The 26445-nt window shown below is 36.8% G+C and overlaps 1 protein-coding gene across 1 annotated transcript in view; it reads right to left on the bottom strand.

Moving 5' to 3' along the window:
* Window positions 1–26445, bottom strand: part of Magi2 (membrane associated guanylate kinase, WW and PDZ domain containing 2) — a 1234376-nt gene that overhangs the window by 158180 nt on the left and 1049751 nt on the right. Inside the window, exons 11-12 of the mRNA XM_090332908.1 lie at window positions 18467–18498; window positions 12079–12268 (exon numbers count right to left, since the gene is read on the bottom strand). Coding sequence (XP_090189034.1) covers window positions 12079–12268; window positions 18467–18498 — 222 coding nt within the window. The remainder of the gene's footprint in view (window positions 1–12078; window positions 12269–18466; window positions 18499–26445) is intronic.

Genomic DNA, 26445 nt, shown 5'->3' with positions numbered 1-26445 from the left:
ATCTTATTTTTCTATCTCTGGTCCTCTGTTCATCATTCAACTCTTATAATGCATGGATCTACTTTTGATGGTTGTTGAGCAATTCTGTGTATCTAGGTATTCAATTATACTCTAGGTCCAGAGGGACTTAAATACAATAGAGATTGGATTGAGGGGCTTATTGTTTTGGTCATAAATCGGTAATCTGTGGTTGTATTAGATTTGTATGTAAGTGAACAAAAAGAAAGAGAGAGATATTACCAATCTAAAAGTGCAAACATCAATTGTCAGCCAACTAAAAAGGTCTAGGTTGGTTATATCTAAAAAATTATAATCTTGTTTAGTATTAATCTTGCTCCCATTTTCAAATGGGCAGAACAAGAAACTCAAGAAAAATGTCAAATCAAGGAATAGCATCTCCACCGAATATAAACAGGCAATGGAGCAGTCAGTGGCAAATGTAGAGGAGAGTCTTCCAAGTGCTATACAAATGCAATTGATAAACATCATTAATGAAAAGTGTGAAAGAATAAAGAAAGAGATAAGGGAGGAAGCCATAGCTAAACAAGAGGAAACCATAAACAAGGTGATATGTGAAAAAGGGGAAGCCCTAAAGGAGGCCATAATAAAGGTTTTTCAAAGAAAAATGGACGAATTCATAGAATCCACAAACAAAAAGGTGACTGAACTCCAACAAATGTCCAAAGAGAATAAAGCTGCTGAGCTAACCACTCAAATGGAAATCAAGGAGTTAAAGAAATCCATACATGATCTAAAACAAGAGATGCAAGGCATCAAAAATGAGCAATTAGAAGGTAGATGAAGAATAAAGTAGAAAGCTTTGATAGCGGGTTAGACAATGCAGAAGAGAGAATTTCCAGGGTTGAAGATAATTTAGTTGTTATAGAGAAAGAACAGAAAATGAGTCAATCCAAATCAAGGAAAGATGAAAGAGCGCTTCAGGAGGTCCAAGATACAATTAGGAAGCCTAATTTAAGGCTAATCGGTATTGAGGAGGGTCTGGAGAAAGAGGTCAATGGTATTGAAAATATACTTCAGGGAATCATCTCAGAGAACTTCCCAAATATCTAGAAGGACAGGCCCATCCAGATACAAGAAGCTTTTAGAACCCCAATCAGACCTGACCAGAAAAGGATATCCCACTGCCACATTATAATCCGAACTGGATCAATACAGACCAAAGATAGGATCCTAAAAGCAGCCAGGGAGAAGAGAACAATCACCTATAAAGGCAAAACAAACAGAATAACCCCAGATTTCTCAGCAGAGACCATGCAAGCAAGAAGAGATTGGAAGGATATATGTCATGCCCTGAAGTCAAATAACTACCAACCAAGCATACTATACCCAACTAAGCTCTCATTCATAACTGAGGGAACAATAAAAACATTCCATTCCAGGGAAAAGCTTCAACATTATGTAGCAACCAAACCAACATTACAGAAAATTCTCAAAGATGTTCTACACATAGAAAACCAACACAAATGTAATACAGAGAAAGAAATGGCACCTTAAACTCATACCATCTAAATACCACAAGAACTGTCAAGAAACAGGCCCTAATGAAAGCTTTTAAAAATGGCAGGAACTAATAAATATTTCTCAATCCTGACTCTGAATATCAATACACTTAACTCTCCAATTAAATGACATAGACTATCTAGTTGGATGAAAAATCAAGATCCATCATTCTGCTGTCTTTAAGAGACACATCTTACCCCAAAAAACAAATATTTTTTGAAAGTGAGAGGTTGGAATAAACTTTATCAAGCTAACGGCCCCCATAAACAGGCTGGAGTTGCCATCCTCATATCAGATAAAATAGACTTCAAACTAAAATTAGTGAGAAAAGACAAAGAAGGCTGCTACATACTACTAAAGGGATCTTTCCTCCAGGAGGACATAACCATCCTAAGTATCTATACACGGATTCCTGGAGTTCCGAACTTCATCAAGCAAACTTTACTTTCACTGAAACCATATATAGATCGAAACACAGTGATTGTTGGTGACCAACACACCACTCTCACCTATGGACAGATTAACCAGGCAAAAACTCAACAGAGAAAACTTAGAATTGAACAACTGGATAGACCAACTAGATCTAACAGACATCTGCAGATTAGTCCACCCAGCAACAACACAATATACGTTTTTTTTCAGCAGCACATGGAACATTTTCCAAAATAGACCACATTTTAGGGCATAAAACAAACCTGGACAGATTCAGAAACACCGCACTCTCTCAGACCACAAGGGCATCAAATTGGAACTGTTATCTGATATATTGGATTTATTTGTATTTGGTTATTTGAAATTGGATAGGGAAGGGGAGAAAACCAAGACAGGGGGGTGGAGGCGAGGGTAATGGGGACCAAGACATGTGAAAGGGTATCAATGTATGTGAATTAATGCACCTTCTATCTGGCAAATATCATGTAACCCTTTTATTAATTACAATAAAAATATTTAAAAAAATATATGAAAAAAGAGAATACTTTAATCCTTATATAAAAGTAAAGTGAAATTAGGACTTAAGATATGTACTTTTTAAATTTGTGTCATAATATTGTATCATAAGAAACTGAACAAAAATGATTTTATTATATTATAAAATACAATATGGTGAGTGGTTATATTGATTTATGTTTACCAGTCCAAATGTTTTTATAGTCCCAATAATCTGGACTTTTGATGTTATGAATAAGAAGTTGAATAAATTGTCTCATTTTAGTGATAGACATCCTCAATGAGAATTATGATGTAATATATGCTATATCTAAACACAAAAATGTATGCACTTGAGTATGAAATCCCTTTAAAATGTAGTAAAGCACTACATTTAGAATTCTGGGACTTTTGAACACCTAGTTATTTATTTCTGGAAGTAGCTGGAGACCTGTTGCTCTCATGACTTAAAATCTATCAGGACTCAGCAATAGTCTAACATGCTTCCACTCTCCTCAACACAGAAATATTTGAGATACAAAGACTTTTAGCGTGTCTTTATCGAGAAACTAAAGTACTTAGTTATCCTTTGAGTTTTTTAACACTCTTTTTTTTTTTTTTTTTTTTTTTTGCCAGTCCTGGGCTTGAGCTCAGGGCCTGAGCACTGTCCTTGGACTTTCTCAAGGCTAGAGCTCTACCACTTGAGCCTTAGCACCACTTCTGGCTTTTTTCTATGTATGTGGTACCGAGGAATCGAACCCGGGTCTTCATGCATGCTAGGCAAGCACTTTAACCACTAGGCCAAACTCCCAGCCCTTTAACACTGTTTTCTATAACCACTCTCAGTATCACTGAGAAGTTGACAGAGTGCTGGAGAGTCTTATGTTTTCTTATGCTTGTCATTGTTCCTATAGCCAGAAGAAGAGAAGGCCCAGGATTCCACAGACCTGCATAACTTGTCTTGTACTCTCTCACAGAAAGCTCTTTAAGACTGCGTTTAGAAAACAAAACAATTATCTAGAAAAATCTGTTTTGTTTTCATCTTGCTTATAATTACAGTGCACTTTGTGGAAGCCTTCTTCTTTACATTGTTTTAGTATTACTGTGGATGAATAACACACACACACACACACACACACACACACGTATATTTTTGTGGGTCATGGGGCTTGAACTCTAGGCCTGAACACTGCCCCTAAGCTCTTCAGCTCAAGACTACCACTCTACCCCTTGAGGCACAGCCCCATTCCCCTTTTCTAGTGATTAATTGGAGATAAGGTCTTTAGTGCCCAGGCTGGCTTTGAACCTTGATGATCAGATCTCAGCCTCTTGGGTAGTTAGGATTACAGGCATGAGCCAAGGCACCTGGCTTACATATTTTTTGTTACAGTGACATTACTTCTTTCCTAACATTTTCAGATATTCTTCCTCCTCCATCACAATTCTGTCAATAGATGACTTCCTAAACCACATAATTGGGTTTAATATGGGTTGGATAGAAAACAAATATATGCAAATTCCTTGTAAAGAAATACTGTAAATACAAGCATCTACATTAAGCTGAGATGTTTCTATCTGAGAGAATGGCAGGATAATTTCCTGCTATGATTAATTTGATAGAGTTGATTGTATTGTTTGAAAATTAAGTAAAAGTTAGCAAATCTAGCTAAAGAATAAGTTCATACTACAGGTAAAGGAACTGTAAAATCTTCCTTTAAGAACCATTTCTCCAACACTTTTAGACATTAATATTTAATACTAGTTTGGAGTTGGAAGGCTAAAATTTTAGACCATTATGGTCACATAAACCAAAATAAATAAGTAACCCAGAACACAATTTTAGAGTTGTGCTCTGTGAAATACCATAAGATGAACATTTTATCACTAAACGTAAAAATTAAAATGAGATTAAATTTTGATTACTTTATTATGGAGCTTTATTGGTTTTAAATAAAGAGCTACTCTCACTGAGTTAAAGCTACAGTCATCATCCTGCTCAGTGAAACTGTGTTTTCATAATTCAAGACAATCGAATTTTCTACATGAATTATTATCATTATTTTATTTTTAAAGAAACTTCTTGTTTACTGTGGCTATCTGGCATTTTCAATGAGAAATATCCTTTCACCAGAAAGGTAAACCTGTGTCAGGAATGTAGGACTGGTACCTACTTACCACTTCCATTAGCTATAGAACCTGACAGTTTATATTACCATAATCTCCCTAGGACCTACTTGCCATCCAGCAGTTAAACTCCATTTACCAACACCCTGATCATCTCATATTTATTCATGAATTCACTTTGGGTTACACTGTCTACTCACCAACAAAATGCTGTGACATTCTAAATAACTTTCAAGGGAGGAGTGATTTCAGAATCTACTTTGCCTCCTTCCCCTTTCTATCACCTAATTCCAGAAGCACTAACTTGTAAATTATCGAATAAAATGAGATTATAAGACACAGGATTAGGTTTCTAAAACACATAGGAAAAGTATATGATGTGCCATTTAAAAATCTTACTGTCTATATTATTTAGCTCCTATCACAATAATTTCCTGTATTAAAAGGAAAGAAGATAAAAATATAAATGCTACAGTTTTTTGAAAGTTACTCAAAGGTAAGATTATTATTAGGTTTCTAAGTTAATTGACATCTCTTTTACAAATGATATACATAGAGTAACTGGAATTCTTGCTTTCCTTTGTCAGTATATTATAAATGAAAAGTGGTGGAGAATATGATATATTAGACCCAGACTAGAAGGTGGTTTCATTTTTTTTTACAGATTAAATCATAAATATAAATCATAGCAGGGATAGCAGTAAGATTTCCCCATAGGGAAAAGGTAAAGAAGATTAACCTTCATAGTGCAGTTGAGGACATTAAAACGATAATGTTGTTAAATTTTTTCTATCTATGATTCTAACACCAGACTCACATTTATGTTTTACCTTATTTTACTATTTCACTATAATAAGATTGCGCTCTAGAGAACAGGTGTGAGAGGTATTTTCATTAAGGACATTGGCAACAGCACTATCCATTCCAATCAGGCCTAGTCACAATCTCAGCCTTGTGTCCAGACCAAGATCTTCTTTGGGAAGGCAAACTGTCCTTTCATGATCTTTTAGATAGCTACCTGCAGCTGTGCCATCTATGTATTTATTGAAACTTTTCTTTTCTTTTTTCTTTTTTTTTTGCTGGTCCTGGGGCTTTAACTCAGGGACTGACCACTATCCTTGGACTTTCTCAACACTAGTGATCTGCCACTTGAGCCACAGCACCACTTCTGGATACTGAGGAATCCAGGAATCGAACCTGAGGTCTTCATGCATGTTAGGCAAGCACTCTACCATTAGGACATACTCCCAGCCCCTGAAACCTTTTTTTAAACATTTTGACATTTCCAATATGACTGTATGAAGCATTTAATTACATGGGAAAAAGGACTGGAGCCGAGAAGGTGCAGAAAAAGAACTTTCCCAGGATTCAGAGCTTTTAGCTTGAAACACCAGGGAAGCCTGCTTCTTAGTGTTATAGCTCCTGGCATCCCATCACCATTTTCCATGCCTCCAGGGTGTCCTGCAGTGGACAATATTATTGCTCTACTCCATCTTTCCAAATGGTTCTGTTGTTAAGACAGGTAACACAGTAAACTATAACCTTGGCTGTCTACTAGCAAGAAAAGAGCATCGAACAAACAATAGCTTTCAACTACCCATTTGTGATCAGCCTAGAATTATATGTTCATTACAATACTAAACAATGAAAGAATTCAATAATGAATAATGAACAAAAGAGAAGAATCAAAGCCATACATGTGAAAAACCTACTATAAATTGTAATTTCATTCCAGGGGTATACTGAAAAACAGCTAGTTTCTCTATTGTGCTCTTTAACTGGCCTGTGGTTATTTTTTTATTGCTTCCTTTGCTGTGATACTCATTGATTATTATGATTAATGCATTCTAATTTCTGGAAAGAAAAATTGGTATTGTGAGGTTTCTTTTTTCTCTTTAGAAACTGCAGAAGAAATTCTAAAGAGGTTACACTACAAGTCAAATTATAGCATACTCATTCTTGACACTTTTATGGTCCTACATTTGATTGATGTCTTACTGCAAAAGTGTGCAGATATGCTGTACTTCATAAATTGTTTATTTATAATAACCAAGGTTCAATGTAAAAAGAAAAAAAGTTTTGGCAACTTCAGTTATAATTCATTCTGGGTTCAAACTAAGGGACAGAACCACAAGGGAAGAGTTTCAGGGAGCCAGGACCGTTCTTCTTTGTCTATTGTGATTTGCATCTATCTCTTTTATTCTAGCTTCCAACCTTTCCATATAGCATACGTCCAAGAAATACCCCTGTGAGCTAAGGAAGATTGGAGACATCTTTAGAATATATCTGGCTTAATGAAAAATGAAGTAACAGGATTCTCCTTCCTAAGGCATTAAGTTTTCATTAAAGTGTGAAATTTTTTTGGTAAGATTGCAAAGAGAGCTATACTCATTTTCTTTGGGAAGTATTTTATTGCCTCATCTGGTCATAAAAAGAGGAGATATGATAGGCATATATTTGCAGTTACCTAGAGAGAATCTTTCCTAGGGGCAAGTAGCAGGTAGGATTAACTTCCTTTCAGTTCTGTAATTATTGTTATGTTGAATCTTACTCTCTGTGGTAGAAGTGAGAACCCATATACTTAACTGTGTGAATCTTTACAATCTCTTTTTTGTTTACTCACTAAATGTACAATTTTGAGGTACAGGGTAGTTCACTGGGAACTTGGCTACCAAAACAACTTAACAATTTATAAGAGGCCTTGGCCTCTAATTAGAGCTAAAAGATGAAGAAGTAAAAATGTGATTAGCCAAATCAATTAATTTAAAATTTACTTTCCTGAGTAAACACAATTTTTAATTCATGGTCCAGACACTGAAATACGTGCTATTCTTAGACTGCAATATGGCTATTTCTTGAACCTATTTTATAATAAAGGGACTTATGAGGATGGTGTGGAAAGTGCCAGGGAAGCTATTAATAATTACATGAGGACAACCTAGATCAGGACTGTTCCAGAATCCTCAAGGGTAGTTGCCCTACACAATCTGACAGGCAACTAAATCATTATCAACATTTTCCTAACAAATCAGGAGGACCTACATGTTTGTATCAAGAATAAAGCTACACGTACAGGGGAAAAACAGCTGGGAGAAAACAGTAAAGGCCTTTGGAAACTGCTTAATTATGGTATTCACAGAAATAACAGTGGGAGAAAGACATCTAAAATGGAAAGTCTTGTGTCACTGTGTTAAGATGTGTATTTCCTTTTGCTTTCAATTTTTAAACTTACAAGAAACAGAAAAGCAAGAAGTCAATTATAATCTGAGAACTTCCACACGAAGAGAAACATAGTGCTTTTCTAAATGCTTGATAGGGAGCAAAGCAGGAAGGTAGTTACTCTTTCCTGAGAAGTAATGTTAACAGGTTGAGTAGCAATAATAATAATAACAATAATAATAATAAATAATGCTTCAAAATTCACAACTTTTAAAATGCTGACAAGGCTTTATAAATGGAAAATTCTCTACCTGACCTCATGTGCTAGATTATGTTTAGAATAGGCATATAACAAATATTGTGTAAAATAGTTTTCAGGCTATGTACATCAGGTATACGTGAAACATTTGTGTTTAGCTTTGGGTTTCACCATTAAGGTATCTCATTATATACCTGCCGGTATCCCAAAATATTTTAAAGATTCAAAATACATAACACTTTTATCCTATGCAGTTCAGATAAGGAATACTCAGACTGTCCTGTAATGACACTGGCTCAAGTCTAATGAACACAAAATCCAGATGCTCCCTTGGCTAAGACATTCAGAAAATTTTCTTTTGGGCATAGTTTCACCTTAATGTATATACACTTAAGCTTATGAACAATAAAATTAGTGGGTAGATTTCTTTTATAGTTTATCTGTCACATCTTTGATTACACAAAAATATCTCAAACATATTTTCCTGATTCATTACTATTTTGCACATTGAAATGCATTATTCAGATTCTTTCACTGTACTATTTGGCATATCCAAATTCTGTTATTTGCTGTGCTGTGCAAAGCAGTTTCAGTCAGGAGTTATTCTCTATGAGTTTGTGTCCCCAGTTTCACTGTAATTTTTTTAATGTGTGGAGATGATTTCATGGGCATTTTCTCTTGTGGAGTGTCTAGGAGAGTTCTAGACACATAATGAGCATTTCACATATACATGTTGATTAATGGGGAGTCTGGAGGGGGCCCCTCTGGGCCAGATGCCTGAAACTCTGAAATCAAAGAGTCTGCCTGCTGGTTGGGAGACTTTTCCCTCCCCTTTCTTTCACTTTTGCCTCCTTTGGTGAAGATCTCATGAAGATAGGAGGTATTTCTGGTTTTCCTTTCATAAGCATGTACCTGTCATATTTTATTTCATGGAGCTCCAGTAGCCTATGGGCTGTGTAAACTTGTTTAAAAATCACATTTCTGTTTCCAGGAATACATCTTTATTAAGATGTCCTGTGCCTGCTCATTAAAATGTCAGCATAATGTAATTATGAGTCAAATGAGGCACAGCAGCATTTACATCATTTGATAAATTTCCATCATTTGCTGGAGTGGGGGGTGGGGAGAGATGGTGACTTGAATTCAAATATTTCTTGACAGTCTTTATAGAACTAACATTCTGTAGCTCTGTACCCAGAACTGTGGGTGGAGGGACATCTTTATATTTGGTAACTGTAACCTAGTTATGAATCTGAACACAAAAATCTTTTTAGCTTGAGACATGGTTGTTAGAGGTGGCACCACGAGACCACTACCAGCCAGGGAAGATGTCAAAGTACTTATAGATCCTTTCCCATAGCTTTCCTGGCCCCAGTGATATCTTTTCACCCAGGAAGAAGTTTGGAGACATGAAAAAAGTACAACCTTCAAGAATAGAAAAGAATCAACCACCAGAATTTGAAATATTGGGTCTTGGTTTGAGCATATATACTTTGTGGATATTGAACGAAAAAGTCTGATAAACAGAATTAGACTGAGCTTTGCAAATACTAGTTTCTTTTAACTATTTTAAAAAGTGAAGTGAGAGAATGAAACTTTTTCATACTTGGAACAGGAAATGTACAAAGGGCACAGAGCTGCTTGCTTGTTTCAGGATGCTCATTGCCCAGGAGCAAAGCAACACCGTGAGCTGCTCAGGGACCACAGAGTGCAGCGTCATGCACTTTGGGCTTCCTGGATCTTTAGGGGTAGAATTTTTCTCACCTCCATGCAGTTTCTGTGTTTCATTCACACCCTATTTAGTGCTAGGAAATAATACACTACTGGCAGGAAGAATGGGGAAGGAAATGAGTTTGCCCACTTTTTGACTTCTTGAACGTTGTGACCTGAAAATATTTCTGTGATCTCCAGAAACATTAGACAGAGCTGATGGAAATGAGAACGCGTGGTGCAGTGAGAGCAGTGGCTGTGGAGGAACAGACAAGGGCACTAAGGGTGGGAGTCTAGAAGTTGTCTGCTCTTGCTACTGCAGAGTAAAGGTGGGGGTGGCATGAAGAACTCCCTGGGGAGGATGGGAGAAGGAGGACATGGCAGGTTAAGGTAGCTCATTTGTTTGCTTTGTCTAAGGTGCAGGGGGCAAAGCAATGAACAGAAATGGCACAACAGTGTTGGGAGAAAGAAATTAGAATTCTTTGGGGGTTGCATGAGGGTCATGTACAATAACTGCTCAGAAACTGAGGGCATAGCTGTCTCAGACAACTATGGGGAGAAAACAGGGAATAAACACCAATCTGGTCTTTGGCCAGTCTAATAAGGCTTTGCATTGGACAAGAGACTGCCAAAAGAAAGAAGTGAATAACTACGAAAGGGACTAAAAATAAAGAAAGTAGTAAAAACAAAGCAGAAGTAAGCATCTCTCCATGCTAAATCTAACCAAAATGTCAAGCAAGATGTGTGGATGATATTTTAATCCTATAAGGTTCATCTTCCATCCAGAGTCGGACTTTTGCTGTATCTTGCTTTCCACTTGTTCACACTCATGCGTCTTTCTTTGTTACATTTGTGAGAGAAGATCCTATTGCGCATCTATGGTACCTCCTCACAGTGCAGGGAGAAAGTGAGTTTGTAATAAATACTTGCTTATTGAAACAGAAAATGTGCTCAAAATGTGCTTTTCTCTGTTTTTTTGTTCTCTTTTTCAATTAGTTTAATGAGCACTAATACCCTGAATATCTACCCTATGCTATAACAGGCAAAACAATGCTGACTTTGCTCTCACTCTATTACAGCAAGCATTATAATGATCCGACCTCTAAGGATACAACTGTTTTCCAGTCAGACAGGATGAAACACAAGAGCTCACATGCAGCTGATTATTTCAGTGTGGGCATGTAAAGATTTATTTTGATGAACATGATTTCTCAATGGCCTGCTGTCCTACCTATTTAATCAACCAAAATGACTTCTGTAAAGGATGGGGAAAAGGTATTATGTGTGCTTTTCCCTTTACCACAATTTTCAGCCCCTGAACTGATCAAAAGAGTAAATAGATTTGAGATCTCACACAATTTATAACTTCCTGTTTATCCATCAGATGGTGGATAAATCAGCAGATTGTAAGGGGGAGCACTGGAGTAATCCCTTTTCACGAGAGTAGGTCTCTTGATCATGTACTCAGGTTACTATGCATGGCATTGAGCTTTCCATGCTCTCACAGCAAAAGAAATGACCAGATGATGGAAGGAAGGGGCACTGCTAATGTACATACAATATAAAAAAATCTTTGCTTTCTAATGTGTATAAAGCGTAGTGCTATAATTGTAGAAGACCTTCAAATGCAACAATATTTTATGAGGCCATGTTTAATGCCCTCAATTGCATTCCAAGACAAGCAGAAAATTCTGGAAGATGCAGGCTCTACCCTGTTTTGGAACCAATTAATTTCATGACTATGAATTGAAGACTTAACTCAAGGTCCTAACTTCATCAATGACTACCAAGTAATCCTTTGTCTTATTTGGTGAGTTAAAACTAGTAATTCCTTCCTCTCCCCAAGGAATGGCTGATTTTCTTCAAGTGCTTGAAGGGAAAAAAGTAGGAGATAAAATTTAAACCAAAAGATACAATAAACTTATTTGAAGAATCAACAGGCTTTTTAAAGCAAAACATTTTATAAAGTTATGGTTAGATAAGACACTAAATTCTGTTGCACAGAGAAATGACTGTAGTTAATAATAATGTACACTTCAAAAATAGTGAAGAGAAAATTTTAGACATTCTCATGAAGGATAAAAACACTCTCTCTTTAGTATGCTAGTTAGCCCAATTTGCTCATTCCTTAATGTATACACATGGAAACTTCACTTTGTGCCCCATAAATAAATAAAATCATTACTTGTCAATTAAAATAAAATTCCAAAAAGGGTGGAGGAACCCAGGCTTTGCAAAAGGTTTTTAGATCTTTTAAATCAAGCCGATTTGATTTCTGAGATTGCTTTGGACCCTAGACTATAAAACCTTGCCAAATCACCCTGCCAGGGCTTCAGCTACAGTTGATAGTCCCTTGTTTTTATGTGGCTTTCACTTACGCCTACTTTCATAAATGGCTCTGGATTTCTCGTAGAGCTCATATGGGTCAGGCTTCCGTGGGTCAAAGGCCTCTGTTGAGTCGGGAAAGGATCCCCTGTGAAGGGCAGGTGGGAAGGGCAGGTTCTGTGGTATGGCCGGAGCAGATAAGCTTGTTTGAGGACTGCCTTGACTCTCCCATCGGTCCATTATCTGAAAGGTGAAGAGGAGCAGAGGAAATGACTATTGCTGCATTATTTCTATTACTGCTTAATTATTGTTGCATTCAAGTTAGACCCCCGCCCCCTCACCCTGCCTCTCCAGGAGTCATGGAAGACTTTGGTACACAAGACTAGGAATTATTTTATTTCTACCTTTTCTTTCTTTCTTTCTTTCTTTCTTTCTTTCTTTCTTTCTTTCTTTCTTTCTTTCTTTCCTTTCTGTCTGTCTGTCTGTCTGTCTTTCTTCCTTTTCTTTTTCCTTCCCTCCCTCCCTCCCTCCCTCCCTCCCTCCCTCCCTCCCTCCCTCCCTCCCTTCCTTCCTTCCTTCCTTCCTTCCTTCCTTCCTTCCTTCCTTCCTTCCTTCCTTCCTTCCTTCTTTCCTTCCTTCCTTCTTTCTTTCTTGGTCCTGGGCTTGAACTCAGGGCCTGGATACTATTTGTGGGCACTTTGGCTCAAGACTAGCAGTCACTTGAGCCACAGCAACACTTGCAGCCTTTTCTGTGTATGTAGTACCACTGAGGAATCTAAGCCAGGGCTTCGAGCATGCTAGGCAAACACTCTACCACTAGGCCATGCTCCCAGCCCATGATTTTATTTCTTTACACTAAACATTCTAGACTGTTACAAGTAAAAGTAGACTGTAGTACATGTAGACTGTTATAGCTCTTGATGCTTCAATATAAACTTATATAAGTTGGCCCCGATTAGTTTGGTAATCTTTTGCAAATCACCTAATTTCTCTGAATTTTTCCCTTATAAAGGTATCTTGTCTCATAAGGTAAATTGTGTGTCAAGCGCTCAGAAATACAAGCTATTATTTTCTCCCTTTCCAAGATGGTCCTAATTTATGGTACTGCTTTATTAAAACAGAAGATAAAGTAGTCTGAGCATATTCATTAGACACCTACATACATCACAACAACTTGAAAATGCTGTCATTTCCTATATAGCTTATAAATAATTATATAACCATCTGGATCCAGAAACGGTTCTCATTTCTAGGCGGTCTTAGGTGATGTCTTCCCTAAAATGCCATGATTCGTGTCAAACTTACTTTGTTTATCTTTGACATGCAAGACTTCTTTGGCCCTTACCATACATACCATCATGAGGTAGACAAAACAAGGACTGATACTCTGTTTTCTTTTCCATTTTTTAAGGGTGCTGGTCTGGGGTTTGAACTCAGGGCTTGGGCACTGTTCCTGGGCTTCTTTTGCTGAAGGCTAGTGCTCTACTGTACTGAGTCACAGCTCTCCTTCTGGTTTTCTGGTGGTTAATTGGAGATGAGTCTCCTGGACTTTCCTTCCAGGGCTGGCACTGAACTGTGATCCTCAGATTACTGTAATCCTAAGATTACAGGCATAAACCACCAGTGCCTGGCACGGATCATAATTTTCTGTTCCTGTTTCACTGGCCTGCTTTTTCCCCCCACATTGGTTATATTTTGGTCATGGCTTCAACTACCCATCATCAAGATTGTAAGGCTGGAAGGGATATGTGGATCCAAGTGTTTACCAAAGTATGCTCAGGTCCTGTGAAGGGTGATTTGTCATATCATGAGCACCCACCTGGAAATGCAGTAGAGTTTGAATTTAGCCAGCAAATGAGTCAAAAATAATGGCCACTGACTCTTTTTCAGTAAAATATACCTTATTTAAATTGTTTTCTCTATATAAAATACTATAGAGAGAATCCAGAGTTCCAGGGGGATCCAGGAAAGGAGAGGAGAGATCAGTCATTTGGTAGGAGTAAAGTGAGAAGAGTTTGGTTCTCGGTGTATCGCCACATTCCCATTGGGAATTCGGCCTTGATTCTGAGGACCATGTTGACTAAGTGCAAAGCTGAGAAAACAGTTGAAATAAAGAAGCTGCCCAAGATTTCACTGGAACAGTCTCTGTATCTAATGAGGATGGATAAGCCCTAGTTTATTCCCATTCTTTTACATCAATTACAGAAGTACAGAGAGGGTAAGAAGTTTGCCTGAGGTCTAGCAATAGATCCTGGTTAAGATCAATCATTAACTCTCACAGCAGCTACGTAACACAGTGGGAAACGGGGAGGAGAATAACTGGGGGAATATGGTTAGTGTTCTAGTTCATTTTCTACTCAGGGAGCCTTTTACTCCCATTTAATAAAAACCTTAAATATATATTTCACAATTAACTGATCAACAAAATAACAGACATTCTGTTCTTTGATTTTTTGGGGGGTTATCCATTTAGATTAACTTTATGATATGGAAGGCCCACATTTGTGGATAATAATGCACTCATTTTTTAAAATTATTGTTCACTTAAACTGACTTTAGGCACCATATGGATGCATTCTGGCTGTCACATTCTCTCTTTTAGTTCCAAACTTTAGCTACTAAATATTTAAAAGTGAACAAAGTAGAAATATAAAATGTGGCTGGAAATTCTATAGGACCCTATTTTTCCTATTGCTTTCATCAGCTACTGAGAGTTTCTGATGCCTGCATGCGTTTTGCTATTATATGCATTGTTCGTGTACAGTCACTCGAGAGAACATACTTCTGGTGAGATATTGGTGAGATATTGGTATTTCTAAAAAACAATCATAAAACTACAGAACAAATAGTGCTTTGGGCACTGTTTGGGAAAGTTTCTATGGCAGATTGACAAATTCTACAATTTCTGTAGCACAGAGATTGAGAAATTAGTCAAGAGTTCAGTTCATGCTTCTAAAGCATTCACAACTTCTTGCTGGGACTTTCATCAACCTTCAGTCTGGGTTTCTTGAAAAAACCAAACCAAACCATGTAAAACATGGTGCTCATGAAAAAAATAGACTTTTGGCTTTCTCTTAACATTTCTGGCTTCCACTGAATTAGATAACTTTAACTCTGAAGGCTATGGAGTAAACCAGGCTGGACTTTCTAAAGGATTTGGTCTGTTGTTTCCTCCTTTCTTCTTGAGATATCTTCATCTATAGACTTGTGTTTTCCACGGGGACACCATATCTTTTTACTTTCATAAACCTTCTGGATCCTGTTCCTACCTCCTTTGCTCAGGGCCATAGACCTCACTTTCTCTACCTGATATCTTCCTGGCTTTGATCTATCTAGAGTTTGTGTTATCTGTCAGATACTCATTTCTTGACTATGTTTCTTTTCTGTTGGCAGTACTGGTCTGTGAACCCAGATCCTATTGCATGCTATGCTGGTGCTCTGACACTAAGCCCTTTTTTTGTGTTCATTATTTTTGAGGTCATATGCTTAGACTATGATCTGTGTATATTCGGTTTTGCGTGATAGCTGGGATGACATATATTTGCCACACTGCCACCCAGCTATTGGTTAAGAAGGGGTCTCACCATTTTCTCTGTGCAGGCAACCCTCAAATCATGATCCTGATCTTAGCCACTCAAGTAACTGAGGTTACAGGTGTGAGTTACTGTTTCCCAATTCAACAGGGCATCTTATTGGGCTTTTTGTTTAGTCCTAATGAGTCCACAATTAAACCGATATTTATAAACATTTCACTAGAGTATGGAAAGAGGGGAAAGTTCTCTCTGTTTCTGTCTCTCTCACTGTCTCTCCCTTTACCTACCCCCACATTTCCCCATCTTCCCTTCTGTAGTTTTATCCGATACTGGGGTTTGAACTGCCTCACCCTCCCTTGGCTTGCTTGGCTGGAATTCTACCACTTTACCATGTGAGTCATGATTCCAGTCTGTTTTCTGTTGGTAATTTGAGAGATGAAGTCTTGCAGAATTTCTTCCCAAGCTGTCTTTGACCTAAAGTCCTTTGGATTTCATTAGCCCGAGTAGCTAAGATTATTGGTATGAGTCGTGGGTACCCAATTTGAAGTTGTTTTCCATCTGGAAGAAAGTCTGTGTCTGAACTGGCCAAACCAAGTGTACTGGACCAATAGAAAGTTAGATCTTAATCAGGATGATTTTTTTTCTTATTCTGACAAAGTATGTCTATAGACCTCTTTGGGGAGAAAAGTTCATAAAGCTATATACCTCAAGTATATTGTATATATTGTATACCCTTGCATGCACTAAGGGTTTGTGCATTAGGATTCTGCTTTCTGCGGTGATAGCATTCTATATTTTTTAGCTTACCATGTAGAGGCACTGTTGCAAAGCTCACCATAATCTTAGGAGAAGTAGTTATTATCTGAGGGCTGAGAGCTCAAGCAGTATGTTAAGGACACAAAGGAGAAGAAGCAAAATGTGAACATAGGGTGTAGGCTTTCAGAGACTTCACCATAAACCATTCTGACAAAGTCTTTAGTCTAAATTGTTTCTGGAAGATATGCTCAAGACATTAAATTAAATGTCTTCTATCTTTATTTAGCCCGAGACCTGGAGGTCCAACTCTCAGCTTTTACACAGATATACAAGTTCAGGATTAATTGTATGTTGAGTTCTATAAAAACCTTTTTTTGGAATTATTGACTATAGATGTAATTACTATAATGACAGCAAATGCTGCAATTATGTCAAATGACATAATTTATATAAATGTAGCACATATAAGGAAATCACTAGATTGCATAATTGTGGCATGGTGATGAGGCTCAAGGTTGGTTCCTTGTTAAGTTAGGTAAAGATGTGGAGAATGACAGAGAAGAGGAAAGACCTTTTCAGAAGCTGGATGTAAGACACCTAGTGAATTTTAAAAGACCTCTTTCTTAAATCACATGCATCACCAGTGCCCAAGGAGGGCTGATTTTCCCTGTGTGATGTTCTCTAGATAGACTAGATGAGTAAGACCCTGAATGAGGAGTTGTTTTAGAATGGGACATTCTTGCCATACCATGAGATCCTATGTAACTAGCCACAGGTGTGGTGACCTGGGAAATTAATAGTTGCTACAGTGTGCATGTTGAATGTCTCTCAAAGTTTTCTGTGTTAAAGGCTTAGTCCTCAGGGTAGTTTGGGAAGTGATGGAATCTTACAGGCCATTGTTAGGTTAATGGGGGTTGTCCTTCAACAGAGTATGGACACTGTTCCCTTCTTCCTCATGCCTTTCTCCCTTGTGGAGCAAGTAAACATTCCTCTTCCACCACCATCTGCCATATCAGGTACATCTACACAGGGAGCTAACCAGTCATGGAAAGAAACCTGAAATACTGAGCCCGGCCCAAAACTCTTTTAATTTTTCTCTGGTATTTCATTTCAGTGCTAGAACTGTGATGAACACAAAGTTGCAATTTAATGGCAAGGAAAGAACCATCTCTAATTGCTAAACCAAGTTGGTTAATCTATCTTTGCAAAAACATTATTATGATTAACTAGCCTCCAATGTTAGCAAACAGATCTCACCATGTCCCATAAGGGAAGTAAGTGGGAGAGGTTAGGGATGACAGACCATTAGTGTCTGAAGATCCAGAAGCATCAAGTCGAGTAATTTCCGGGTTTAGGATACACATTATATATAGCTTAAGATACAAGATAAATTTGAACATTTATTATATAGTACTAATTACATATGTGCATGTCTGGAACATGCATCTGCAAAGAGAGAAATATGTATTCATGTAGATAATATACAAATATTTTCTGTAAATATTCAAATGTCAATATAAATGTATGGAGTTAAATTTCTTGTCAACTATGTTTAATATGCACATCAAGACTACAGGCTCCATGCTTTATACTGCTTTTAAAACTTCTATGTAAAAAATATTGTATAGTATTTGTGACGGAGGAAAAAACAAAAAGGTTTCTAAAGCATTTTCATTATATTAGCCTAAATAATGTTAGTGTTCACCTTGTAAGTATATTTAAAAATTGGGCACCTTATAGATGAGTAAGAGGAATTATTCTTGAATTTGAGGGACAAATAGGAAAGAAAAAGACACAGAGGGGTTGGAAGTAATGGCTCACAGCTGCAATCCTAGCTACTCTGGAGGTAAATATTAGGAGGATCAAAATCTGAGTTTGGCCTGGGAAGAAAGTACAAGACTTTATTTGAAACATAACAGAAGCAAAAAGGACTGGAGGCAGGGCTCAATTGGTAGCTTGCTTGCCAAGAAAACAAAATCCTTAGTTCAGCCCCAGTGCTTTCCCCTTCCTAAGGAAGGGCACAGAGAATCTATTCTTTTATTATCACAGAATCTTTGAGGAAGAGACTTTAAGGTCATACAATCCAACTCTTATTTAATGGATTTATACGGTAACTTGGAATAAAGAAAGAAGCATAGTAATTTCAACTTACAGGCTTTGGAGCTTTCCATGGAGAAAATAAACCTGAAATAAAGAAGAGAGTATTCAAATTTTAACAATGTACTTTACTACTACTTAGAGATGGCATGATATGAAGACTGTAATTCACTTTAAATGAGGCAAAATAGCAATTGTAACAACAAAAATCTGCAATGGCTATCTGGTTTTCTTTAAGGAGTCCCAATAATTCTGGAGCCAAGAACAGTTCCTTATTTGACAACGGAGGATCCTTAGGTACAGAAAAATGGTGAGTGGCTGTGGCAAGTAGCCACAGTGCAGGGCCATATCTGAGGCATTGAGGGTATTTCTGTCACCAGCCCCAGCAGCAGCAATGTGGAGAGTAAACAGGATGTAATTTAGGTTTGTAAAGGTAATTACCTTTGCTTAGTGTATGAACTGATTCTGTTGATGATTGAATCAATAACATGTGGTGGAATTGTATGCTGCCATCAGAAAGAACAAGATTGCCCCATTTGTAAGGAAATGGAAAGACTTGAAAAAAAACATATTAAATGAAGTAAGCCAGACCCAAAGGAACATAGGCTCAATAGTTTCCCTCATTTGTCACAATCAATATGAACCTTGGCCTTTCCTAGCAGAGGTTTGCAATAGGGCAAAACCTAGATACATAAGGCCATATAGGATGAGGCTAAATGAAAAGACCTACAGGATATGGAAACAAGAGCCATATAATGCGTGATTGTTGTTTTTAATGTACTATGTTATTTCTCATCTCTTTTGTTGTCCCTTGGTTATCTCATAGTGTTATAGTATCGTACCTTATTATCTGGTACATTTTATATATGTTTATTTGTTTGTTTGAAATAGTATAGGGAAGGGGGAAAACAAGATGAGGGGAGGGGTCGAGGGAGGAAAATGGGGACAAAAACATGAGAAAGAGTATCAGTGTTTGTGAAGAAATGCACCGTCTATCTGGAGAATATAAAGCCACCCTTTTTATTAATTATAATAAAAAGAAATGATTCTGGTTCATGTTTCAGCTTAGTTAAGTTGATTAATAAGTTTTAATTCTTAAATTCAAAGATGACATATATTGCTGTATGATGAATCAGATCCTACTGTGGCTTTTTACATTACTGCTCACCAATATCATGTCTAAAAATATTTCTACTTTGTAATTTTTCTCCAGTGATCACCTGATATTTCATCTGAAGCCCCAAAATCTTTCTTAGCTGAATGAATCTATACCATCAAGTTAAGAAAAAAAAACCTCAAAAGCCCCCTTTAAACATCACAAATGGTATAGAATGGTTATAAAATTATTACTCTGGTATTAGTATCAGTTTTTAAAAGTAGGAACTGACCTATTTTGGTCATATTATAAAGTAGAGCTAGTATACAAAACAAAATTGCGTTTTCTTTCAACAATTTTTGTTAATGTGAATAGTAGGATACTTGATACCCAATTAAAATGAAATATTGAAGATATGCTACATGCTATGTTTATTATCTATAAGATGGAGGTGTCCAAAATGGGAAGTGTTCACTGCCATGAGTTAGCTGTCAGAAATAACTACAGAAATCTGGACACACACTTTCCTATGCTTAAACTGTAAACTTAGGCATGGCAAAATACTAGTTGTATCTCAGTGTAAGGTTGTGACAAACTGATGACTCATTTTTATAAAAATAACCAGATTATATAATCTGTCTTGTTTCATGGCTTTTCTTAGAACCCAAAATTAAATTTAATGCTTTATAGATTTATCCTATTTTTCCTGCCTCACACACAGTGTATTTTGCTCTCCTTTTACCTGATTGCATGTGCGATTTATAATAATTTAATTATGGGATATACATATATATTCATGTCCTTTTTTGTAGAGTTGAGAGCAAAATTTGAGAAATAAATACATTTTCTCCTTGACTCATTCTGGGAAATGACAGTGAAAGCAATTTGACCATAAGTTAAAACAATTTTCTATTGATCGATTCGTCATTATTTTCAACAAAAATTGATTTGCTTTTTCACAGAATTTTCAGCAACAGTTTTCTTTTTTTTCTTTTGTGATAGGATGTCACTGCATGTATTTTCCCAGTGTCAAAACATTCCACTAGTTCCTTTGTGTTCTCACCCTCTTTCTAGAATGTGGAGACAAATCCTGACTATTTGCTTTTTTACCTTTGATAGGTGCTGAGAGTTTCTCAGATTTGATACAAAGAGATTGAAGATAATCCCATAGTTACAGGGTTTTCGTGCAATGCTGGTTTTTATTTTTTTTATGACTCTTGCTCCATGGGAAAATCTACGAATCACCTGATCTTTCAACAGCACATAAGTATTGCATAAGTGGGAGATTGGCTAAGAGTGGAGATGGAGAGAGGATGCCTAATTTGACCACCTGTCATCTTCTATCGCAAGCATTTTGTTTTTCTTTTATTTTAAAACAGTTTCATTTATGCTGACCTCACACCACTGGTAGGATGTCACGTGCCATCATGGCAGAGTTGGGCATAAAAATAACACTGTTATTTCTGATGTCACGGTTGCCTGCTTTTAGTCATCGTCAAAGCTGCCCACTGCACACAGGTAATAGTTTAAGTAGTAAAATAAAACTACCAGATTTTCTTAAAATATATAACTCACAAGCCCCTTTGTTTTTCTTTGATAAGTTGTGAATCATGCTATAAACATTTAAGTAATGATAAACACAAAACATCTATTTTGCATATATTCAGTTTGATCTGGGATAAAGTCAGAGGTTCAAATTTTCAAGTGATTAATCCTCACTTTTCTGTTCAGATTTACTGGATGTGTTACAAAAATACTATTAGTAGTACTATGTGTCAATATCAACATACTCTATTTTATACATGTGCTATCATTTCTTTTGGAATGGCTCTTCTAGGAAAAGTAACTTATTCTAATCAATACTTTAAAAAACATATCAAAGGCTAAGTCAAAACTTTTAATTCTTTCAAGAGATACACAAGATATTACTCCAAGTTTTATATCTATAATCATTTTGGTAGGAAAAGATCACAGAAAAGAAGACTTCCATAATTCAGGAAGTCTTATGCATTTACTTGTGTAGATTCATATGCACAAGTATGTGCCATGTGGTGAATCACTACACTGTGAATGGAAAGAATAATTTCCATTGAGCTTGATTATTTAAGAATTGTTTCCTATCTCTAGCTCTGACAGCTTACTTCAGAGATCAGAGGCCATAGACAGTTTTTTTTTTTTTTACTCAAGCCTCTTACTGGTATGGTAGCTCTTGATAACAAACCAAATTCAAAGAAAATGAACTGTTCCCCTCACTCTAAAATAACAGTAATAAGTTTGTTATAGTTTCTGGCTTTTCTTTTTCTCTTTATAAGAAACTGTATTTTGGGTTTCTATTGAGGGATTAAAACATCTTTATTATTATTTACTTGGTATTTTTCATATTGTGTTACTTCTTTGTCTTCAGCAATGTGTGAAAATGTGTAAACTTGCTGTACAATTATATATGTATAAATTCAAACATATTTATTTAATCCTTAGTCTTGAGACAACAAAAAGGAAAAGTAAAACCTGAGTAAAGACATAAAAGAGAGAGAGGGAGAGAACAGATGGGAAAATATAGATGCATCTAATAAGGAAATATAGAGATACCAAGAGAAAAACACACTGCATTAGACTGCTAAGGTCTTTCTCCTGTGGAAGCAGAAATGAAACTAAACTATAATTGTAGCTCTATATCTAAAAGCACAGTGAGATGGGTTGAGAAACAGAACCGCAGTGGCTGGAAATGGTAGAGCACAGAAAATAACACTAACTTCACATTGAAATTTAAATTGAATTCCACCTGCTAACTAAATGCAATTCTGAATGGACTATAAGAACATGGTTGCTAGATAAAATAAACTATGCCCAGCTAACTCCAAGTGCCAGATGAGCAATAACTTCTAGTAGAAGCATGCCTAATATATAGCAAGAGCCATATATTACATTGGCTACATTTATAAAACTATTAGTTGTTTACCTAAATTCAATTTCACTAGGAATTATATTTTGCTATATCTGATCAGCTCAGATATGAAAGGTTTATGTATATCCTAAGTATCTATTTAAGACAATAGTGACATCTATTGTAGGTAGAAAATAGTTAATATTTCCTTTGCTGTCAGGAGTTTTGCTTTGGGACAATCTCAGACCTTTACACTTGTGCCATTATGTTCCATTTGGATGATGTGTTCTGTCCATTGATCAGAGCCTGGAATGAGGTCCAGACTCACTGGATACCAACAAGGATCATTCTAAAATTCTTCCATGAAATTAACACATTGCCTTTTTGCAGGCAGAATGGCTCACAGAGTGGCTCTTTTCAGAACTTCTCCTGTTACATGATATCCAAAATGAAAGACTATCAACATATTTCCTAGCTCAGAAGAGAGAGAGCCCCTTTATGGTGTGTGTGTGTGTGTGTGTGTGTGTGTGTGTGTGTGTGTGTGTGTGTGTGTGAATTGAATATTATTTTTCTTCTTCTCAGGGAAACAAAATGGTAAACTTTCTTCAGATCACCTCAACTTCAGTAACAGATCAATATGCAAAATGCAAAATGACATACCCTTGATTTGGAAAAATGCCAAGCCAGCTTTTTGACATTTTTCAGGAATTCCCCTGAAGGGAACCAAATTTTTGAACAAGCTTCTACATTCCTATTGATAAACTGAACTCGTGTTTGTAGAACATGAAATAAGTTATTATTTAGCTGAAGCACCTGCTCGCACACATGATTCTGATTTTGAAGATTCTTGCTAGAACTTTATGTATTTTATAGGAGATGGCATGGTTACTACAAATGGCTGAGATGCTGGGAAGCATTTTTTTTAATTCACTTTCCCTTTAAGCACAAGAAAAGGAACAGGGGCTACTTTGAAATAAAAACCTGTTTACTGCAGATGAGTTATTAAAAGGCCTGTGCCCTGTTTTGCTTTAAAAAAGAAACATAATAACATGAATATGGTTAACAATACTCAACAGTCTACTTGAAAACAGATGGTCACTGACTTAATGATGATTTGATTTACAAGTTTTCTGACGTCAGCATGATGTGAAAGTGGTGTGCATTGTGTGGAACTCATAATTTGAATGGTGATCTTTTCCTACACTGACTATCTGACCCTTAGGATGCTGAGCACTGGCCTCGAGTCACGGATATGTCAGCTCCCAGTCAGACACCTGGTCATAAGGGGGACAATTCGTACTCCATGTTCCCTGCGTGGCCTAGGCCCAGCGCCGGCACGGCCAACACACACCGAGTGCATAAGGTAAAGATGAAAAAGAGACAGAAAAGTAACAAGGTAGAGGAAAAGCGTGAACATATCACGTGTGGATGAATGAGAGAGAAGCAAGAAAGAAATGGAGGGAATTTTGCTCCAATCAGTGACACCGTCTGGGGAGGAGGACGGCTGCCAGGCACCCACACCGGTTTTTCCATCCTTCTTTGTTACAGAGATAACAGGCAGTGAAGGACAGCCCGTTTCCACTGTATTTCTGAAGACATTTCCAAGGTGCTTTCAACAGTGGAAATTCTTTCTTTTTTCTTTTGAAATTGTTTCTTAAAAGGTTTCCCAAAGAGGGGAAACAAAGCTTCTGGGTTTTTAGAAATTCCAGTTGTGGCTAATTTGGAAGAGAAAAATACCACTAATAATGTTAATCCTTCATTTTTATTTTCTCTCTAGCCTGGCAAACAGGCCTAATCTTTCCATCAAAAAACTCTGCCTTTGGTAAATGTTAAGACGGCAGGGTAATGAGCTAATTTCCATTAAAACTGGTTCAATATTTTTCATTTTCTTCTGGTTTTGGAGTGATTCATGTATTTCTTATTAAAATTCATTAAATGGGGTAAGCCTTGCAGTTCCTTTAGATAATTTGTTTAAGCTGTTTGAAGTAGGTAAAAGAGCAATTTCTCATAATAAAAATGCCCTAGGCTAAGAAATGACCTTTCCCCTAGCAAACATGGAAGACTAGGTGTACAAAGATAATTTTGTGTCGGCAAAATGCTATCACAGTAAACATTTTTATGGAGTTCTACTCATCCATCAGAAAAAATGACATTGTATCCATTAGTAAAGAAAAGGAAGACTTGGGAAGAATTATATTATGTGAAGTAAGCCAGGCCCAGAGAAACACAGGTTGCATGGTTTCCCTGAGTTATATGACTACAATTCTATAAGCAAACATACTGTATAGTAAAAGAAAAAAAGTGCACTGGGACATGATATATTATACAGGTCCCTAGGCATTTACATAGGGTAAGACCAAAGGAAGATATTCTTAGGAGGGGATCCCAAAGGTGCAAATAGCTATGTGCATCTGATCATATAAAATAATGTATATTGAAATGAATTCCAGGAAATGGAAAAAAGAGGTTTTCCTTTTCCTTTGTTGCTGCTTTTGCTTTCATTTCCTTTCTTCTTCTTGTTGTTTTTTTTTGTTGTTGTTATCTGTCTTTGAGAGAGCAAAGGGAGAGTTGACAAGGTGGGACAAAGGATGAACAAATGCAGCAGTGGTACTCATTAGAGACTCTGTTGAAAATGAGCTATACAACTTGTAAGTGGGAATAGGAGGGAGGGAGGGGAGGGGTAATGTCCAGAAAGAAATGTACTCCTTCTTTGATTTATGTAACTGTAACCCCTCTGTACATCATCTTCACAACAACAAGAAGTAAATTTAAAAAGTAAATATTCTTTTTTTTTTCTTTTTTTGCCAGTCCTGGGCTTGAGCTCAGGGCCTGAGTACTGTCCTTGGACTTTCTCAAGGCTACCACTTGAGCCTCAACACCATTTCTGGCTTTTTTTTTTTTTTTTCTATGTATGTGGTACTGAGGAATCAAACCCCGGGTCTTCATGCTTGCCAGGCAAGCACTCTACCACTGGGCCAAACTCCCGGTCCAGAAAAAAAAAAGTAAATATTCTTATTAAGTTGGTTTTGGTGAACATTTTTCTGCTGCTTTTTCCCTTATAATCAGAGCAATCTGACCATTCCAAAGATTCTCAATGGGTATCTAGAAAGGGTTAAGTCTGTACATGCTGTCTTCTAATAAACTCAGCTATATAAAGGAGGGACTCAAGGCATGCAAGATGAATAACAAAAGTAACAAAAGAAGAAAGGAATGGAATGGATTGAAAGAGGAAGAATACGTACTGGAGGTTGAACCTCAGTGAGGTGAGTCTTGCGGAAAGGGCATTTTATTTACCTTGTGAATAAGACCAAGGGCAATAAAGACAGAAAACTGCTCTAGGTTTATGGAACATTGTAAACAAAGAATGACCAAGAAAATGTGGAAGGATATTAATTCTTACAAAGAGAAAAATTCAGTTCTGAGAGTTTTACTTAAAATCATGAATGCCACAAAATAAAGAAGTCCACTTAGAAATATATCCAAGTGATTAAAGACATTAGATATCTGAAATTTGATGCCAACATTAAATGAATACTTTTTGGATTATGGGCATATTGAAGACATTGTAAGTTCAATAAAATAAAAATGAAATCTTAGCTATTTTTCTTTCTGAATCTTCTTTTGTATGTCTTGATTTGGAATATTTTACCTGTTACTCTGGGTTTTAATGATAGAACTCTGAAAGTCATTCCTAACAATTTTCTCGTACTACTTCATAACCAAATTCTCCCAAATTTTATTTCAATTCTACTTCTTTCTTCCTTATGTCCACTGAGCTACAATTCACACTATTATCTTTTGGTTGAGCTGACACAGTGGTAAATTTGATGGTTTTTCTAAATCTGATCATATTTCAATGGAATCCAATTACACCTAGGATAGTACATAAATAAGCCACTACTTGTGCCCCAGCCACCATGGACTCCCTTTGCTTACGAGAGTTACTTGGGCAAATCAGTCTTTTTCTAACCATAGCATGTCTGCCAAGGTTCTTCATTTGCTTACTCTTCAAACTCTTCACACAGCTACTTCTGACTTCTTAATGGCCCACTTT

This window comes from Megascapheus bottae, chromosome 5 (genome assembly GCF_031878675.1).
Source record: "Megascapheus bottae isolate mThoBot1 chromosome 5, mThoBot2.hap1, whole genome shotgun sequence".
NCBI classification, from domain to species: domain Eukaryota; kingdom Metazoa; phylum Chordata; class Mammalia; order Rodentia; family Geomyidae; genus Megascapheus; species Megascapheus bottae.
The sequence above is the reverse complement of the archived record's forward strand: the minus strand, read 5'-3'. Positions and strand labels throughout refer to the sequence as shown.